This window comes from Aotus nancymaae, unplaced genomic scaffold (genome assembly GCF_030222135.1).
Source record: "Aotus nancymaae isolate 86718 unplaced genomic scaffold, 86718_ANA_hifiasm-v0.15.2.pri h1tg000030l, whole genome shotgun sequence".
Taxonomy (NCBI): Eukaryota; Metazoa; Chordata; class Mammalia; order Primates; family Aotidae; genus Aotus; species Aotus nancymaae.
In genome coordinates, this window is record NW_026988443.1 from 3,129,318 (window position 1) to 3,150,131 (window position 20,814).

At 41.5% G+C, this 20,814-nt stretch overlaps 2 protein-coding genes and 1 non-coding gene across 3 annotated transcripts in view; 2 read left to right on the forward strand and 1 right to left on the reverse strand.

Annotated features, from left to right (window-relative positions):
- LOC110568865 (phosphorylase b kinase regulatory subunit beta-like) overlaps nt 1-20,315 on the forward strand; it is a 65,696-nt gene extending 45,381 nt beyond the window's left edge. Inside the window, exons 6-9 of the mRNA XM_064383028.1 lie at nt 7,838-7,893; nt 8,411-8,504; nt 17,562-17,681; nt 20,108-20,315. Coding sequence (XP_064239098.1) covers nt 7,838-7,893; nt 8,411-8,504; nt 17,562-17,567 — 156 coding nt within the window. The 3' untranslated portion in view covers nt 17,568-17,681; nt 20,108-20,315. The remainder of the gene's footprint in view (nt 1-7,837; nt 7,894-8,410; nt 8,505-17,561; nt 17,682-20,107) is intronic.
- LOC135277326 (small nucleolar RNA U13) lies at nt 13,850-13,952 on the reverse strand. Its single transcript, XR_010344942.1, has one exon. It is a non-coding gene; the product is annotated as a small nucleolar RNA U13 (small nucleolar RNA).
- On the forward strand, nt 15,267-16,116 carry LOC105713378 (ubiquitin-like). Its single transcript, XM_012447082.3, has one exon. The coding sequence runs from the start codon at nt 15,460-15,462 to the stop codon at nt 15,691-15,693; it is 234 nt and encodes a 77-aa protein (XP_012302505.1). The 5' UTR covers nt 15,267-15,459; the 3' UTR covers nt 15,694-16,116.
- Nucleotides 20,316-20,814: the final 499 nt, after the last annotated feature.

Here is a 20,814-nt window from a genome sequence, read left to right on the forward strand (position 1 = left end):
TCCAAAGACCTGGCATGAGGTGGTCCGGGACTTGCGCCCAGTGTCTCCTACAGGCAGTACCAGCTATTGCTAGTAGGGACAAAAGATACTTGGACTCTGATGTTTGGGGGAGTTTGGGAGGAGGATAGGTTAAAAGAGTGAGTCAGGATCTGGATAGATAAAGAAACAGAGAGAGCGGTCCAAATGTAGAGGGACAGCTAACAGAATCATGAGATGGACATGAGTGAACTGTTTTTTAGTGGAGTGCTCCAAAACAGATGGGAGGCCAACAGGGAACAGCAGGTAGCCCCTGAGTTGTAAAAGTCCTCAGAAGTTTGGGCTTTATTTGGGAAACATGAGTTTTGGGGTAGAGAAGTAATATGCTAAATATCGCATGACTGTATCTGTTTGCTTCCTCTTCTCCCTTCCTCTTTCTTCATTCATTCAACAAATATTTTTTGACCACCTCCTTTGTGCAAGAAAGTTAACTTGACCATAAAGTGCAGACAACAGGCAAAGGCAGGTATGAGGCAGAAAGCTAAGGAAGGCTATTGCAGTGACCCAGGGTTGTGGTTGTGTTACTGGCATTGATAGATAGCTAATGTTTTTTGGACACTTACTATATATGTTCTAGTGTTAAATGCTTATATATATTATGTATTAGTCTCATAATGCTAGGCAGTAGATTTTTTTTTTTTTTTGAGACAGAGTCTTGCTCTGTCACCAGGCCCCAGGCTGGAGTACAGTGGCGCGATCTCGGCTCAATGCAACGTCCGCCTCCTGGGTTCAAGCAATTCTCCTGTCTCAGCCTCCTGAGTAGCTGTGACTACAGGCGCACACCACCACGCCCAGCTAATTTTTGTATTTTTTTTTTTAGTAGAGATGGGGTTTCACCATGTTGGCCAGGATGGTCTCTATCTCTTGATCTCGTGATCCGCCCACCTTGGCCTCCCAAAGTGCTGGGATTACAGGCGTGAGCCACCACGCCCGGCTGGAAGTAGATATTTTTATTATTCTCAATTTATAGGTGAGGAAACTGAGGCTTATTGAGGTTAAGTGGCATAGTGAGTCACACAGCAAATACTAGTATAAATATTATTGTGTAACAGATCAAAGTTTCCAAATATTTTACATGCCTTCTTTTGTTTGATCCTCTTCTTTTGTGGTAGGCACTGTACATATTTTTTCCATTTTACAGATAAACAAAGAATTGAGAAACTTGCCTGGGCAGTCATTCATCAAATAGTAAGGCTGCCTACTATGTTCCACACATGGGGAGGTGGCAGTAGACCAGCTAGATCAAGTTCCCCGCCCGCTGGGAGTTACTTTCTTAAGGGAATGAGTAACAATAAGTGATATAATTTCTGTATGGGACAGGTACTATTAGGCAGGCAAAATAAGGTAAAGTGGTAGGCTGGGGCTGGAGATGCCTGAGGAGAGCAACTTTGGCCTTGGTGGAGAGAGAAGGCCTGTGCAGAAGGGATGGTGGTTGAGACCTGTGTGACTGGAAGGCATTCATTCTACAACCTGGAGGAGAAAACATACCAGACAACTGTAAACAGTGCACTTGATGACCACCGCAATAGGCTTCCGCATCTTTCTGCGTCACGTCTGCTTTTGCCACAGTAAGCTAAGGCATCTATCAGATGAACAGGGTCATTGCTGGAGGAAGTGACAAGATAGGACTTGTAGGTAGGTCTTTCAATCTAAAGTCTGCCCTCTTTCTGCTCTTTGAGAGGCAGGGTAAGTGAGTGATTATGAGCACAAACTGGGTCTGAATTCTAACTCTGCTAGGTCTGTGTCCTTGGATAAATTTCTTAAATTTTCTATGCCTCATTTTTTAACCTGTAAAATGGGATAATAGTTTGATAAAGCACTTAAACAGTTCCTGGTATGTGGAATATGGTTATATAAAGTGTTTGCAGTTGTTGCTACTTTTAAATCCTGAATGTTGCTATAGAAATGCAAAGAAAACAGCATTCAAGATACTATGTGAAGGAAGGATTAACAGGATTCTGGTGACTAATTGCAAATGGAGGGTAAAAGAGAAGCATCAAAGATGATTCTGAGGTTCTCAGTTAGAGCGACCCATTAAATGAGGTTTAAAGAATAAGAACCTGTTTGGGGTGGGGGTGAGGTTGATGATGAGTTTTAGATCTATTAACTTTGGAAATAGCCAAGAGAAAATGTCCGAAAAACAGTTTAAAATGTGGGAACTAGAACTCAAGAAAAAGTCAAGACTGCAAATATAAACATGGAAGCATCTGCTTATGATGGTGGCAGCGACCTGTCTGGAGCAGCCGCTGCAGGGACACCAACTGCAGCAGGGGAGGCATGGCCAGGGCTGCACACTCCATGGAGCCAGAGGGCGCCAGGAGTAGGCAGGAGCCCCACTCCCTACTGAGTTGGCAGGGCAGGAGCCCCAGGCTCTCAGGTGCAGCTGCAGACTCAGGCATCCCTGCATTTGTGGGGGCCCAGGAAGCCTCTGGCCCCTACAGGCTCAGAAGTGCCTGCTCCCGTTTCCTGGCCTCTCCCTGTTCTCAGCACCTGCTGCAGTATGGAGCAAAGTTGTGACCAAGCCCAGGCACTGTTGCAACCCAGCTGGGTGTGCGCACGCTGAGGGCAACGCTGACATGCCAACCCCCTGCTGCCTCAGCCCCCTCCGGGCTTTAAGTACCGATGAGCATAGAGGCTGAGGGCAGCTTGGTGTGGGCCTGCAGGCACCGCTTGACACAAACAGCCTGGGCACCATGGACAGCATGTTGATGATGGCAGGAGGCAAACAGGCTCCTGGGTGGCAGGGGGTGGGTCTCTGGTGAAAGCTTACCTTCAAACCAGGGATAACCTGAAGCCTGGGTGCTGGGCTGCCACCCCTGAATGGAGTCTGCAGTCCAGGATGAGAACTCGTGCTTTTTCCAGGCCCACCCATGGCCACCCATGGATCAACCAGCATGAACTTCCTCCCTTCTGAGCCCATACAAACTGCCAGACTCAGCCAGACTTGGACATAGGGACTACCGGCTGCAGGAAAGAGCTACCCACTTTGGGTCTTCAGGTCTCCTCGACTCATGGGGATGACCTGACTGCAGAAAGGAGGTACCCGTTGCAGGTTTCCACTCTGCTGAGAGCTGGACACTCATTGGAACAACCTGCCTGCAAAAAGAAGCTACCCATGTTGAGTCTCCTGAGAGCTATTCTGTCACTCAATAAAGCTCCTCTCTACCTTGTTCACCCTCCAGTGGTCTACATACCTCATTCTTCCTGGAGGCGGGAAAAGAATTTGGGACTTGCCAAATGGCAGGACTGAAAGAACTGGAACACAAAAGGGCTGAAACATGTAACATGCGCTCCCCTCACCCCACTCACCACATTGTGAGCAACCGCAAGGAGAGAAGAGCTGTAGCCCTTCAGAGAGCCCAGACCTAGGGCTCCCCGAGCTATGGCTGTGACACCCTCTTTGGGGCCCTGAAGTTCCTGGGATCTCCAAGCTTCTGTGCATTCCCCTCATCCAGACACAGGTGCCTGCAGTGGAAGCTGCGTGCAGTTCATCTGATCCAGCCACAGCCTCGCACAGAGCCAGCACCTGTACCAGTGCCTGGAGCTTCCCGCCCCACCGCAGCAGCCAGCGTGCCTGGCTGTGTGCAGTGGCCTGACCCTGTGCTTGCTCGCCCACACACCCCTCACCACCCCACACCTGGCTCACCCTTGGCAGGTATGGGATCCAGGCTGGTAGTGCGAGCTGAGCACAGCCTACTAGGCCAAGTGGGTGGAATGAGCCCAGGGGGTGTGAGCGATACTCAGGCAGAAGGCTCCACCAGCTACAGAGATTTCTGACTGGCAAAGCGACACCCCAAGGATCCCATGACACTTAGAAATAATAACTTAAAGCTACCAGAGTGGATGAGACTTGAGAGAGAGAATAAATAGAATGAATATGTGACCGTAGACTTGTGTTAGGATTATGTATATCCAAAGACAGCCCAGGATAGATTGTAGAGGGCAGAAGTACAGAGGCAAGAAAGGTAAGGACACAGTTACAGTCTTATGCTTGAGAAATGAAAGGAAAAAAATGGGTAGTAGTTAAGTGTCTTAGTTTGTTCAGGTTGCTATAACAAAATAGCATAAACTAGGTGGCATATCAACATCAGAAATTTATTTCTTGCAGTTCTAAAAGCTGGGTAATCCAAGACCAAGGTGCTGACAGATTGAGTGTGTGGTGTGGGCCTGCTGTCCTGTTCATAGATGGTGCCTTCTCCCTGTGTCCTCACATGATGGGAAGGGTGCAGGGCCTCTTTTATAAGGATACCAATCCTGCTCAGGAGGGTTCCACCCCCATGACCTAATTACCTCCCTAAGTACCCCTCTCCATTCCCTAGCCCCTTAGCCCCTGCCAATACCATCACCTTGGGGGCTGAAATTTCAACCTGAATTTCAGGAGGAACACACACATTCAGACCATAGCATTAAAGAAGGTGGTAAGTCACCTGAGGATGTCTTTTAAAAGATGTTCAGAATCATCTGGGGAAGAACTAGCCATATTAAAAAAATATAAGATAATGGATAATCCAAATGTCTTAGAATGGTGGAAGCCAAGGGGATCTTGGGCAACACAGGCATTATAGCAAATCTAGACAAGGAAGAGGGAACAGGTGTTCAAGGACAGGTGTGAAGATAACGGTAAGCAACTGTGCAACCACAGCAAGAATGACCGCCCTTTATTGAGTGTTTTTGTGTCAGATACTGTGCTTAGCACTTTGTTCTTTCCCTAAACCTTCAGCAGTTCTCTGAGATAGGGACAATTATTATATTCTCTGCAGAAATGAAGCATTGGAAACCACTTAAATGTCCATTGAAATAAACATTTTAAAAATAAAGTAGAAAAAAATTAAATAATAATAATAATAAAGTATGGTATATTCACAGAATGTCATGTCCTGCAGTCATGTAAGTTAATGAGGTAGATCTGCCAAAGAAAGATACCAGTAAAATACTTCTATGTGATAATAAGCACATGTGTGAAAACTTATCTGTTATCCATCCCTCCTAGTAGACTCAGCTCCTCAGGGAGAGACATTGGGTCATATTCACATTCTAACGTGGAGTCTTGTGGATAGTGTCCTCTTGGTGAGATGAATGAGTCAACAAATACCTGTAAAATGGAGTGTACTGGTACCACACAGGGCTTGAGTATGTGTATATACATATGTGTGTGTATGTGTGTGTGTGTGTCTGTAACCTATAAGCAGAAATTATTACAATATTATTAGGAAAAATGCCATTCAGAAAAGAAGGTATTAATTTCTATTAGTAAATTATCAGAGAGACTTCATGGATTTTAGACAACAATGGTGTTGGTTTGCTGGATGCAGTGGCTCACGCCTGTCATCTCAGCACTTTGGGAGGCCAAGGCTAGCAGATCTAGCCTTGGCAACATAGTAAAAGCCATCTCTACAAAAAAGTATAAAAATTAGCCAGGCATGGTGGTGCATACCGTAGACCTAGCTACTTGGGAGGCTGAGGCGGGAGGATTACCTGAGCCCAGGAGGTCTAGGCTACAGTGAGCCATGATCACACCACTACACTCCAGCCTGGGCAACAGAGTGAAAACCAGTCTGAAATAAATAAATAAACAAACAAACAAACCAATGGTGATTTTTTGAAGAAAATGATAAAAACAGAACAGATGTCTCCAACTTTGGCAGTGAGAGGAAGAGAGTTTTAGGAGTGGGGCTGCCCATGCTGAATTCTTTCTCTCGGTGGTAAATAGGGCAAAGGGTCCCCCTTGGGCTGGAGTTGAAAATCCAAGCTCATTGTGGTAGATGGTTTATGAACCAGACTATCTGAAATGCTTAGTTTTTTTTTTTTGAGACAGATTCTCACTTTGTCGCCAGGCGCCAGGATGGAGTGCAGTGGCACAATCTCAGCTCACTGCAACCTCCGCCTCCTAGGTTCAAGCAATTCTCCTGCCTCAGCCTCCCAAGTAGCTGGGATTACAGGCGCACACCACCACGCCCAGCTAATTTTTTTTTTTTTTTTTTTTTTTGAGATGAAGTTTCGCTCTTGTTACCCAGGCTGGAGTGCAATGGCGTGATCTCGGCTCACCGCAACCTCCGCCTCCTGGGTTCAGGCAATTCTCCTGCCTCAGCCTCCTGAGTAGCTGGGACTACAGGCTCGCGCCACCATGCGCAGCTATTTTTTTGTATTTTTAGTAGAGACGGGGTTTCACCATGTTGGCCAGGATGGTCTCAATCTCTTGACCTCGTGATCCACCCGCCTCAGCCTCCCAAAGTGCTGGGATTACAGGCTTGAGCCACCACGCCCGGCCTTAGTTTTTACAATGAAAGTGCTCTTCAGCCATCGAATAGTCCCTATGATGCTCAGTATGATTCAGCATGTGTAGTGGCCATTTTAGATCCGAGTACTCTGTCATACAAGTGGAAACAATATCCTAAACAGGCCTGTGATTTAAAAAGAAGATTCCAGTTTGCCAATTACAATCTATAAACTGCCTTCTTTATTGTAGTTAAAATATTATCTGTATTCTCATATGTTTTCATTTGCTTTTTATTTAAGAATCCCATAACTGTCCTGAAGATTGTACATAATGGCATATTTTAAGCTCACTCGTCCTTTTGAAGAAGTAAATACTAGAGATTTCATCCAAGAGAAATAAGGCTTAATTTTTTCATTTGTTGTTAGAAATCTTGATAAGGCTTTGAAAAGTTAAGTTTTTTTCTCATCCTTTTGAGAAACATTTAATTGTAAGGTCTTTATCAAGTAAAAACAGAAGTTATAACATTTTAAATGGGTATTTGTTTTTGTTGGATTGTTAAATCACATTTTCTCTTACACATTCATTTAAATCACATGAAAGTCTGCCTGAAATGGCACTTTCACGATGATTCTGGGAACCATCCCTTTGATTGTATGGTATTTACTGCTGATATATGTATGCTGGTGTTTCTTGCCTTCCATCATACATAAATTTCAGTGGCATATTGAATACCATAGAGAGGAACTGATTAATGATAAATCAAATGTTTTACAGCATATTATTTGGAATGTTGGATTCATTACTATAAAAGAGTTATGTCTGATCAGTATTATCAGAGCTCCCTAATACTGTAATTCATTGGTGCTTCTTAATGTTCTCTGTTAATTATATGCAGGTTCAAAATTGGGTTCAATTTAACAATGTATGATACATGTTATAGTGAATCTTTATCACACAAAAAATGATTAGCAAATATCTAACACTATCTTTGATGAGAACTATTAAGTCCAACAGCTTGTATTTAATGAACATAATGTTAATTATATAGTCAACTGGGTAGTTCATGCTCTATTATAGGAATCACATATTAGAATAAAGCTCTTTTGATGTGTAAGGTGCCAATGGAAAATTGGGTAACAAGAAAGGGAATAACCTTATATGTGGTTAAGATGTCAAATGAACAATTTTAACTCACAATCTTTTTTTTTTTTTACAGAGAATACATAAATTGGGTTTTTATTTTTAGTTCCTCCTCTTTCCTTTAGAATTAAATGATGGAAAATGACTCTCAGTCCCCAAACTACTCTTGTGCATCATTCAAAATAGCCCTGACAGGCTAGCCCCTGTGATAGTGGTGAGGTTTATGGCTTTCCATTCCTTGGTGTTCTATTACTCTGTCTACACAATCAAATTGATTAGTAGGCAGTATCGAGCAAGGAAAGAGAGGTGGCCGCTGAGAGCCAGCTGATGTCCATCATTTTAATGAACTGCTTAGAGATGGTTAATATTGTCCTGGATTCTCATTGTAGCTGATGATGACCGGATCTTTTAAAATGTTTCCCCCTCCCTTACTCTGCATTACAGGGCCCACTGGAAAATGATTTGGTAGTTCATGTGGCACTTACAGCAGAAAGCCAAAGGTATGAAATCCAAATGGATAGTAGGGTTTTTTTGGTGGGGGGAGGGGAGGGGAGGGGAAATGTTGCTTTATGCTTACAATATCGAGTATGGTAGAAGAGATTAACTTCAGAAACTCCTTTACAGGGTTTCAAGGATATCATTAACGCCACTTTAAATGGCCAGCATGTCATTCTTTTCATGTTTAAAAATAATTTTGTTTTAATTGAGGTAAATAGTAAAGACTTTGACCCATGCCATGTTACCTGGGTTATAGTTTTGAGAAATTCATGCAAACACATGGGGATTACCAAAATCAGTGCTTACTCTCCCTGCCAGCCCCTAATGTTTCCAAATGATGCTTCACGGAGAATCCATAAGAGCCTCTGAAGTCTAGTGCAGATGGCAAATTGCTAATACTAATAAATTAATAATGTCCTCCAAGTTAACATGCTCCCTTTTATCCTCCTCCTTCACTGCTTCCTAAACTGTAAATGCATTGTCTAAAAACATCTCTCTTTTTTTCCCTATGCTCTTTAGACTTCAAGTATTTCTGAACACATATGGTATTCAAACTCAAACTCCTCAACAAGTAGAACCCATTCAGATATGGCCTCAGCAGGAGCTTGTGAAAGTAAGTGGTTCTGCCTTTCTTTTCTTGCCTTGTAGAGGTACTAGAGCCTTATGGTCGTACTTAGTTTACAGACAAGTCACGCAGTTAAAATCTAACTCTGAGATATGACCAGTAATCCGAAAGCTTCTAATGAAATTGAGAAGCCCACTTTAAATGGACACTGTTACTAAAAACAATTTGCACTCTGTGTGTGTGTCTGTGTATATTATGTTTATAGGTCTTACTGATTTCTACTTCTTTCTAAACTCTATTGCTAACTTAGGCTGAGCAGTTAAAGCACAAGTTAGTCTTAATTTTAATAGGTATAAAAGTATTCTTTTCTTCTTTTATCAAAATGTATTCTTACATTTTGATTTGACTTTTTTCCTCTTTTTATCTTTGATTTTTTTCCTCTTTGATTATCACAAAATATTTAGGTATGCGAAGCTTTGTCAAAAATAAAAACACCTTCTCATACCTAAATATTTTTGATATCACTACTTTCCTTTTTTTCTCTTGCCTTACTTGCCAAATATGGTGTCTGAAGTAATTGCTACCCCTTTGGTTTGCTGGATCTCAAAGCAGTTATAAAGTAAAAGTAACATCTGTATTTCATTGATGTAGTTCCATACCTATTTGGGTTGGAATTAAAAGGTAACATTTGAGGCCTTTTGCATGCACTACTCTGCAGATGGGTCCATTATTGCCTATGCTTATGAATATTCTTGCTCATTAGAGACAGGACATTGTTGACTCCCACCCACTACTTATTTATAAACTGCCATTTTTATTTAGTATTTGTTAAAAACAATGTAAGAACAAACTGTTCAGTGTCTGGTAGAAGTCTTTCCTTCTTTTTTTTTTTTTTTGAGATGGAGTTTCGCTCTTGTTACCCAGGCTGGAGTGCAATGGCGTGATCTCCGCTCACTGCAACCTCCGCCTCTCGGGTTCAAGCAATTCTCCTGCCTCAGCCTCCTGAGTAGCTGGGGCTACAGGCACGCGCCACCATGCCCGGCTAATTTTTTTTTGTATTTTGTAGAGACGAGGTTTCACCATGTTGACCAGGATGGTCTCGATCTTTTGACCTCACGATCTACCCGCCTCGGCCTCCCAAAGTGCTGGGATTACAAGCGTGAGCCACCGCGCCCGGCCTGGTAGAAGTCTTTCTAACAGTATATCTCAAGTGGACATGGTTAAGTTTATTAGTTTAATGTACATGGTTGTAGTCAAAGTCTTAATGCTATAACAGAAGAATGAAGGCTTAGAGAAGAGAGATACATGTTACATGGGGAAATGCAGGACTTTGTTGCTGAGTATCGTGGCTAGTTCTTGACATTAGGCAACACAAACCAGAACCTGGATGTCAGGTCACCAAGAGCACCAGCTCTTGGAGAGTCCTTCCACCTTCTTTAATAAATTTAACCACCACTACCCCGCCAAGAGATAAACTGAAAATACAAGGATCCCTAGAGTAGGTAACAGTTTAAACTCATGCCCAGATGGAAATGATGGTCCAAGGCAAGGAAAGAAGGCAACGTGGAAGGAGAGAAAAGGATGCCAAAATCTAAGGCTCTCGCGCCGTGCTGTTAGTATTCAGCGGCAGGCTGTTGCTGCTAATACACTTCTATATTCTCCCGCTAAAAGCTCTAGAGAACGCCAACAAAGCTTATTCTTTGATAAACATACTCTTAAAACAAATTAACCCAAATCTGTTGTTTTAGTGTAATTAATAATTAGCAACTTATTTTAATAGTAGGTGAGTTCATATCCTACCAGACAACATGCAGTCAAGATTTAAAAGGCTAGCATGGTGAGCAAATGACTTGAATGTGGTATTCATTCATTCAGCAGCAAACACATGCTATATGCAGAGCACTGTGTAAAACACTTAGATGAAATGACTTTGTCCCTGTTCTCAGTGACCCCTGAGTTTACTGGTTTGACAGGAAAAAAACAGTTAATTACAGTTCACTTTGTTAACTGTTATAATAGATGTTCATACAAAGTGCTTGTGGAATCAGAGGCAGTAGAAGGCATTCTGTTATAGAGCAACTAAAGACACCAGTTCCTGGCTTATTTTATATCTTGTTGTTTTAAAGATGTTGTTGACAAATGACTTACAATTTTGGCGTAGTGTGGCTAAAAAGACAAACTTGTGAGCAAGAGCCAACCTTCCTGTGCATGTGTTGAGATGGAAGATTGTTTTTCGGTTGCAGCTGCAGCCTGTGTGTTCCTAAGTAGCTACTCTTTGGAATTCATCCTCTAAGATATATTGCCCAGTATTCCAGTCCTTATAAGTCTGCCTTTTAAAAGTAAAGGTGTTCCCTCGAATCTTAGCTGATGCACATCTTCTTATGCCAGCGATTGATCCCTTTCTTCTGAGAAGCCGCTCCCTCCCTCAGCCCACCGAAGAGCATGTGAGGGCAGACAGCTGAGAGCAGGGCTTTTATGCAGCATGTGGTTAATATTCATGATGTGAAGACTATAGTGTGATTTGCTTCATGGGGGTCTGAATACAGAATTCTGCTCTACGGTACAGACCTAGTAGCAAGTACTTCTGTATTTCTGGGTAGTTTGGTCACTACTGTGTCTTTCGGTGCATTAAATGGTATGAGTGTGCACAACATGGGGGCAGTGTTATATTCACCCTGGAATGTGGGATCACTAAATAAATTGTTACAGATCCTTGTACTGTAATAAAGAGTAGTATTTAAAGGAATCCCACCTAGATCAACACATTTTACTATTCATTTATTTCTGAAAATTTGAAACTATTAATATGTAAGGGAAAGGGGGCTGCATCTAGTGTTATGTGCTACGGTTTCAGTGCAGCTACGCAACATAATGCTTATAAAGCACTGTTTCTGGCCAGTTGACTTTGTCTAAAACCACTGCTATTCCAGAATCAATATTCACAGCACATGTGGTTCAGGAGAACATTCAGTTGCTCCCTCATTCATTTATCAAGTATTTCCTAAGCACCAGCTACATGCTATGTAGAAAATTAAAATATATGTATTTATATATACATAATACAGAGTTATTTTTATGTTCTAGACATTAACCCCAGATAAATATATAGTTTGCAAATGTTTTCTCTCATTTTATGGGTTGCTTTTTCACACTGTTGACAGTGTTTTTTATACACAAAAAGTTTTTACTTTTGATGAGGTCTAGTTTATCTATTTTTTTCTTTTGTGGTCTGTGCTTTGATCTCACATCTAAGAAATTATTGACAAATCCAGTCAAAAAGTTTTCTCCCTGTGTTTTCTTCTGGTTTTCTAGTTTTAAGGTTTACATTTAGGTCTTTGATTCATTTTAAGTTAATTTTTGCATATGGTTTTAAGGGTCCAAACTCATTCCTTTGCATGTGTATGTCCAGTCTTTCCAATATCATTTGTTGAAAAGGCTGCCCTTTCTCCATTGTGTGGTGATATGGCTTGGCTGTGTACCCCTACTCAAATCTCATCTTGAATTGTAGTTCCCATAATCCCCACCTGGTGGGAATATAATCATGAGGGTGGTTACCCCCCATGTTGTTCTCCTGATAGTGAGTTCTCAGGAGATCTGATGATTTTATAAGGGGATTTCCCCCTTTCCCTCTGTACTTCTCTCCTCTGCTGCCCTGTGAAGAAGGACGTGTTTGCTTCCCCTCCTGACATAATTGTAAGTTTTCTGAGGCCTCTCCAGCTATGTGGAATTGTGAGCCAATTAAACCTCTTTATAAATTAACCGATCTCAAGTATTTCTTCATAGCAGCAGGAGAATAGACTAATACATGTGGTCTTGGAACCTTTGCAGAAAATCGTTTAATCATATATGGGAGGGTTTATTTCTGGGATCTCTATTCTATTTCAAATATCTGTCTTTCTGCCAGTAAGATACTTTTTGGTTATTGTAGCTTTGTGATATGTTTTGAAGTCAAGATGTGTGAGGTCTTTTCTTTTTCAAGATTGTTTGGCCATTTGGGGATCCTTTGAGATTTTACATTTTTTTTTATATTTATGAAAAAATACCATTGGGATTTTGATAGAGATTGCATTAAATCTGAGATAGCTTTGGTTAGTCTGGACATTTTAACAATACTAAGTCTTCCAATCACAAATATAGACTTCATTTCTATTCAGTTGTATCTTCTTCAATTTCTCTTAGTAATATTTTGTAGTTTTTGGTGTACATGTCTTTTGCCTCCTTGATTAAATTTATTTCTCAGTATTTTATTATTTTTGATGCTGTTGTAAGTGGGATTACTTTCTTGATTTCCTTTTCTAATTGTTCATTGTTAATATATAGAAATGCAACTAATTTTTATGTGTTAATTTTGTATTAGGCAACTTTGCTCAATTAGTTTATTAGTTCTAACAGTTAAAAAAATTTTTAACAATGTATTCTATTTAACCCTCTATATTCAAAATATTTTAATGTGTAATCAAATAAAAATTATTAATAATTTTTAATTTTGATTTTAGCAATTAGAATCTTTTCTCTTGTTTTTCTTAATCTAGATAAAGGCATGTCAATTTTACTGATACTTGTGAAGAATCAACTTTTGGTTTTATTGATTTTCTCCGTTGTTTTTCTATTCTCTATTTTTATTTATATCTGCTCTAATCCTTATTATTTCCTTTCTTTTGCTAGTTTTGGGTTTAGTTTGTTCTTTTTTTCTTCTAGTTCCTTAAGGTTTAAAATCAGATAGTTGATTTTAGATCTTTCCTTTTAACATTAATATTTATAGCTTTAAATTTCACCCTTAGCCCTGCTTTTGCTACATTTCATAAGTTTTGATAGCTGGTGTTGTCATTTTCTGTTGTATCAAGATATTTTCTCTTTTTTTGTGTCAAGATATTTTAAAATTTCCCTTTGATTTTCTCTGTAACTCATTTATTGTTTAAGAGTGTGTTAATTTCCACATATTTATGAATTTTCCAGTTTTCCTTTTGCTATTGATTTGTTTCATTTCATTGTGATCAGTAAGGATACTTGGAATGACTTAAATCTTTTAAAATGTATTAGGAATTCTTTTTTTTTGCCCAACATGTGGTTTATCCTGGACAATGTTCCACGTACACTTGAGAAAAATGTATATTCTGCTGTTGTTGATGGAGTGTTCTGTATATGTCTGTTAGGTCCAATTGGTTTGTAGTGTTGTTCATGTCCTTTATTTCCTTATTGATCTGTCAGTTCTTCAGTCCTATCCATTATTTATGTGGAATCCATTATATATATATATATATATATATATATATATATATATATATATATGTATTTAAAGGATCCCACCTAGATCAACACCTGTGTATATACCTGTGTGTATATATATATACACACACATACACACAGACACAAACACACATATATATACAACACATCAGATCGGGTTATATGCCAATGATGTAAAAGGTTTTAGAGAGGCACATCTTATATGTGAGCGTGAAAACCCAATAATCATAATTATGAACTACAAAATATATGAAAATTTAAGTTGTTAATCACTAACCTTGTTTGCACTTTTGTACACTGCTGCTTGCACTAGGATATTAGTGTGAATTTTCAGTTGTTTTACAGTGTATACAGATTATTAAGCATAATGTATATAAAGATGTTTCTGTTTACCTTTGTGTATTTTACAACAAAGAGCTATAATAGATGGTTAAACGTTTTTGAATTGTGTTTATATGTTATTTTGATTATGTTCTAATTATGTCTTCACCTATGAATTTGAGTGTCAGGAAGGGAAAAATAAAATGCTAATCTGGTCTTGAATTAAAAAAAAAAAAAAAAAAGGAGAGCGCGTGCGGGCGGTCCCGGCGGCGCGCGCCTACCCCGGGATGCCGCTCTGGATCCTGAGGCCGTCGTCTGCCAGCCCCGACCCCGGACCGCCAGCCGGAGACGCCCCGGCGACCCTGCCCCGGAGGCCCGTCTCGCCGAGCGCGCTGGCGGGGCCCCTGTCGCTGGTGTTCCCGGGCTCGTCTTGGAGTGCGTGGGAGACGGAGCTGCTGCTGGGCGCGCTGCTCCGCCAGGCGCTGGCCCCCTCCCGCCGCGTGTTGGGCGCGCTGGCCGGGTAGCAGGTGCACCGCCCCCGCCAGGGCCGCCGCCGCCACTACCGGTTACTCCGGGTCAGCTTCCCCCAGGCGCAAGGCCAGCCGCCCGGGCCCTTCGACGAGCACATCCCGGAGCTCACGGGGTTGCCGGGTGACCACGGGCGCAAACTACCCCGATGCCGCTACCGGGGGTCTGGGCGCCCCCAGCAAGGCCGCGGTCCAGCCCCCAGCGCACCCGCGCTGGCTCGCGGCCAAGCAGGCGCCGCCCCGCTGCCGACCGCCGGCAGCCCCCACGCTGACCCCGCCTGAATGCCCCGCTTCAACCAGTCCCCGCAGAGGTCTGCGGACGCCTCCCGCGCCCCCGGAAGCCCCGAGGACCGCGCACCCCCGCCGCTGAACGCCGCCCTGCTGCTGACCCTGGGGCACCTGCACTGCCTCATGAGCATCCTGGGCCCGCTGCACGACCAGCTGCGGACCCTGAACCAGCACGTGGAGCAGTTGCGCGGCGCCTTCTACAAGACAGTGTCCCTGGCCATGGGTTTCGTTCTGGGCAGTGCGGCGGCCGTGGGCTTCATCCTGGGCAATGCGGCCGCCTAGGGAGGGGTCACCAGGGACCCATGCCAGTGACGCCCGGCTGCAGCCAGCCTCCCCGCTCCAGGCCAGGGCCCCTCCGCCCTGACCCCTCCTTCTGCCTTCCCATCCCCACGCCTATGCACGTTCAGTAAAAGCATTGTTTTCCTAGAAAAATAAAGCAGAAGAAGATGTCATTAAAAAAAAAAATGTGAAGGCCAAGATCTAGGATAAGGAAAGCATCCCCCCGCGACCAGCAGAGGCTCATCTTTGCAGGCAAGCAGCTGGAAGATGGCTGCACTGTTTCTAACTACAATATCCAGAAAGAGTCGACCCTGCACCTGGTCCTGCGTCTGAGAGGTGGTATGCAGATCTTCGTGAAGACCCTCACCGGCAAGACCATCACCCTGGAGGTGGAGCCCAGTGACACCATCGAAAATGTGAAGGCCAAGATCCAAGATAAAGAAGGCATCCCCCTCGACCAGCAGAGGCTCATCTTTGCAGGCAAGCAGCTGGAAGACGGCCGCACTCTTTCTGATTACAACATCCAGAAAGAGTCGACCCTGCGCCTGGTCCTGCGTCTGAGGGGTGGCTGTTAATTCTTAAGTCTTGCATTCGCAGTGCCCATTGATGGCAATACTCTGCACTATAGCCATTTGCCCCAACTTAAGTTTAGAAATTACAAGTTTCAATAATAGCTGAACCTGTTCAAAATGTTAATAAAGGTTTTGTTGCATGGTAGCAAAAAAAAGAAAAGAAAAAAAACTTTAATTGGAAATGTTACAGTTGAAATGAAGTTTTATCTGATAGACCACAAACAAATGTTTTAGACATTAAAAAGTGCTCAAAGACCAACTGCGCCCAGTCCCCCAAGTGCCGTTTTCTGAGTGCAGAACGGAGGGTGAGTCTTGAGCTGAGGCTGTGTCCCCAGCATCAGGTATTGTTCCCCACCCCTTCTTCCTTCCTTACCTGTTGCCCTTCACCCTTCTTTTTCTGTTTGCTGTGGCCTGGTTCAGTATAACATATCCATGAACTCTAGCATGGGCCTATGGACAGTCATAGCTGCAATCAGACTTTCTAAGCAAATGGGAGTGTGATATGCATATATGATAACCATTAGAAACTCTGCCACCTCAGAGGGGAAGTGAATTTCTTAATTTTTTTAGTTACAAGAGTCACTTCTTAGCCAACTGACTGGAGAATGCAGAGTGAACAGGGGAGGAAGTTGCTGACAGCACAGCCCTGCCACAGTAACCAGAACACACCCCCATCAAGTGTCACCTCCAGGAAGGCACCCCATCCCCACCCTCCCTTTTCTGGGCTCATATTTAGGCAAAGCTCTAAGACTCCCAACTTTCCCAGCTCACCTTCACCCTTGTCCAAAAATGTGAGGTGAATGGGCAGAACGAGCATCCTGTCTTCGCCTATCTGAAGGACAAGCTCCCCTACCCTTATGATGACCCCTTTTCTCTCATGACCGATCCCAAGTTCATCATTTGGAGCCCCGTGCACCATTCAGATGTGGCCTGGAACTTTGAGAAGTTCCTCATAGGGCCGGAGGGCAAGCCCTTCCGACGCTACAGCCGCACCTTCCCAACCATCAACATTGAGCCTGACATCAAGCGCCTCCTTAAAGTTGCCATATAGATGTGAGCTGCTCAGCACACAGTTCTCCAACTCCATCCAGTCCTGAGGAGCCTTAGGATTCAGCGTGCCCTCAGGAGACTCTGCTGGACCTCAGCATTCCCTTGATATCAGTCCCCTTCACTGAAGAGCCTTGCCTTTCCCCTCTGCCCGTTTCCTTTTCCTCTTCCAACGCTCTGGTTGGTGATTCAACTAGGGCTTCAAGACTTGGGTAAGCTCTGGGCCTTCATAGAATGATGGCACCTTCCTAAACCTTCATGGGTGGTGTCTGAGAGGCGTGAAGGGCCTGGAGCCACCCTGCTAGAAGAGACCAATAAAGGGCAGATGTGGAAACACACACACACAAAAAAATGGAGTTGTATAAATACTCCATCAACAACAGCAGAATATACGTTTTAATGGTAAGTTTTGATTTCTTTTGGTGTATATTCTATAACTATTTTCTTCATTGTTATCGGGGGATTACATAAAATATTCTAAATATAAAACAATCTACTTTGAATTGATACCAACTTAATCTTGATTGCATATAAAAACTAATCTTCACAACTCTGTTCCGCATTTTAATGTTATTTATGTTATAAACTATCCCTTTTATTGTGTACCCATAAAATAGATTTATAACTATTTTTATGCATTTGTATCTTCAATACTGTGGCAAATATGAAGTTCCTGATTCTTAGGTGGATTCTTAAATTATTCATTTTAAACTACAAATTTTCTTCTAAGTACTGTTTTAGCTGTAATTCCCCAGATATTAACGTTTTGGTTTCATTTTCATTAAGTTTTAAAGCTTTTTATTTTGTTTTGTTTTGTTTTTTAGAGATGAGGTCTTGGCTATGTTGCCCAGGCTGAAGTGCAGAGGCTATTCACAAGCACAATCATAGTGTACTGCAGCCTCTAACTCCTGACCTCAAGCAATTCTTCCACGTTGGCCTCCCAGGTAACTGGGAATATAGGCACATGCCACTGTGCCAGCTCTCATTTTCACAAAGTTTAAAATATTTCCTCATTAATATTGCAGTTTCTTTCTTTACTCATGTGTTATTTAGAAATGTGTTTAAAAATTTGTAAGTATTTGAGGGTTCCCAGATATTTTATTGTTATTGATTTCTAATTTAATTCCATTGCAGTCAGAGAACTTATTCTGCATAATTTCAGTTCTTTAACATTTATTGGGACTTGTTTTATGACCTATAATATATTCTGTTGTTGAAATTTCCACATGCCCTGAAAGGGAATGCGTATTCCACAATTATTCAGTGGGACAGTCTATAAATGTCAATTATGTTCAGTTGATTGAATGTTTTAAGTGTTTTGTGGTCTCACTGATTTACTGTCTACTTATTCTATCAGTTATTGAGACAAGAGTGTTGAAATATCCAGCTATAATTATGAATTATTTTATTTGGTTTTAAAATTATATTAGTAAAGTTTGCTTTATTTGATATTAACATACCCATTCCAGCTTTATTCCTTTTTTTTTTTTTTTGACACAGGGTCTCACTCTGTCACCTAGGCTGAAGTGCAGTAGTGCAAACATGGTTCACTGCACTTCCACCTCCTGGGCATAAGTAATTTTCTCACCTCAGCCTCCTGAGTAGCTGGGACAACAGGCACACACTAGTGTGCCTGGCTAATTTTTAAAAATTTTTTTATAGTAACAAGGTCTCACCATGTTGCTTAGGCTGGCCTCAAACTCCTAGGCTCAAGCAATCCTCCCTGTTTTGGCCTCCCAAAGTGTTGGGATTACAGGTATGAGCCACCACACCTGACCTCCAGCTTTAGTATCTTTAATGTTTACATCATATCTCTTTTTCTATATTTTTAAACTTATTTTTGTTTTAAATTTTAAAGTGTGTTTTTCGAATTCAGTATATAGTTGGGTCATGCTTTAAAAAAATCTAATTTAGTATCTACCTTTTAATTAAAATATTTAGATCATTTACATTTGATATCATAAATGAAAAAGTCAAGTTTAAGCCTGCCATCTTGATATTTGTTTTTAATTTTTAAAATTTTTTTAATTTTTCTTTTTATTTCTTTAATCTACCTTATTGTCTGACTTTTTTTTTTTTATTTACTTCCTCTGCTCTTTACTCTTTATACGTCTCCATTTTTTAGCCTCTGGTATGGTTTGGATATTGTCCCCTCTAAATCTCATGTGGAATTTTCATCCCTAGTGTTGGACTTTGGGGCTGGTGGGAGATGTTTTGATCGTGGGGGTGAACACTTCATGCTTTGGTGCTATCTTTGCAATAGTGAGTGAGTTCTTACAAGATACGGTTGCTTAAAAGTGTGTGGCAACTCCCTCCACCCCAACTCTCTCTCATTCCTGCTCTGGCCATGTGATATGCCTGCTCCTGTTTCACCTTCCACCATGAGTAAAAGCTTCCTGAGGCCTCACCAGAAACTGAGCAGATGCCCAATGCCATGCTTCCTGTACAGCCTACAGAACAATGAGCCAATGAAATCTCTTTTCTTTATAAATTACCCAGTCTTAGGTGTTTCTTTATAGTAACGCAAGAATAGCTAACACAGCATTCTTTCGAATTGAGTGTTTTTCGATTCCATTTTATCTGCTAATGTCTTCTTAGCTAAATATCTTTTAAACAGTTTTCTTATAGTTACTTTAGGGCTTAAAATACATATCAGTAGCCAGACACAGTGGCTCACACCTGTAATCCCAGCTCTTTGAGAGGCTGAGATGGGTGGATTACTTGAGGCCAGGAGTTTGAGACCAGCCTGGCCAAAATAGTGAAACCTTGTCTACTAAAAATAAAAAAAATTAGGTGGGCATAGTGGTTTGCACCTGTGGTCCCAGCTACTTGGAGGCTGAGGTAGGAGAATTGCTTGAATCCAGGAGGCGAAGGCTACAGTGAGCTGAGATCATGCCACTGTGCTCCAGCCTGGGCAGCAGAGTGAGATGCTGTCTCAAAAAAAAAAAAAAAAAAAGAGAGAGAAATGAAACATAAGATAAAATATACATCAACATCACAGACTGCCTTCAAATATTATATCATTTACTGAACAATATAAGAGTCTTACAATAATATACTTCAATCTCTCCTCATAGTTTGTGCACATATTTTATGTCTTTACGTTACGAATTCTCAAATATATTTGTTATAATTTTTGCTTCCATCAATTATCTTTAATAAAACTTAAAAGTGAAAGGAAAGTATTTTTTATTTACCGTCTCTCACACTTTTATTCTTTTGTTTATATGCAAGCTTTCATTTCAATAATTTTCCACTGCCTGAAGCACTTTTTAAAAATATTTTTTGTAGTGTAGATATACTAGTGATGAATTATCTTAGATTTTGCTTTTCTGAAAATGTTTTTATTTGCCTTCTTTTTTTTTTTTAGATGGGATCTTGCTCTGTCACCCAGGCTGGAGTGTAGTGGTGCAATCTCGGCTCACTACAACCTCCACCTCCTGAGTTCAAGTGATTCTCCTGCCTCAGCCTCCCAAGTAGCTGGGATTACAGATGCCTGCCACCCCACCCAGCTAAGTTTTGTATTTTTTAGTAGAGACAGGGTTTCACCATGTTGGCCAGGCTAGTCTTGACTGCCTGATCTCAAGTGATCAGTCCATCTTGGCCTCCCAAAGTACTGGGATTACAGGTGTGGGTCACCGTGTTGGGCCTGCTTTCATTTTTGAGATATACTTTTACTGTGTATAGAATCCTAAGATGACAGTTATTTTTTTCTCTTAGCATTTTAAAGATGTTATTTCATTTCTGGATTTCTGATGAAGGTCTGAAATTATTTTTATCTTTGTTTCTCTGTACACAGTGAGTCTATTATTTTCCTCTGGCTTTCAGGAATTTGATTAAGATATGTCTTGATGTGCTTTGCTTTATATTTATTTTGTTTGAAGTTTGTTGAACGTTTTGGCTCTTTTTCTGATTTTCATCAAATTTGTTAAAAAAAAGTTGGCATTGTTTCTTTCAGAGTTTTCTTGTGCTTCTTTATCTCTTTCTTTGGGACTCCAATTATGTGTACATTAAACTGTTTGATTTTGTTCCATACGATATTAAGACTGTTCATTTTTATATTTTTGTTTTGTGCCT

Bases quoted from the DNA above. Each gene is read 5' to 3' on its own strand.
- LOC105713378 (XM_012447082.3), top strand. From the start codon at position 15,460: ATGCAGATCTTCGTGAAGACCCTCACCGGCAAGACCATCACCCTGGAG.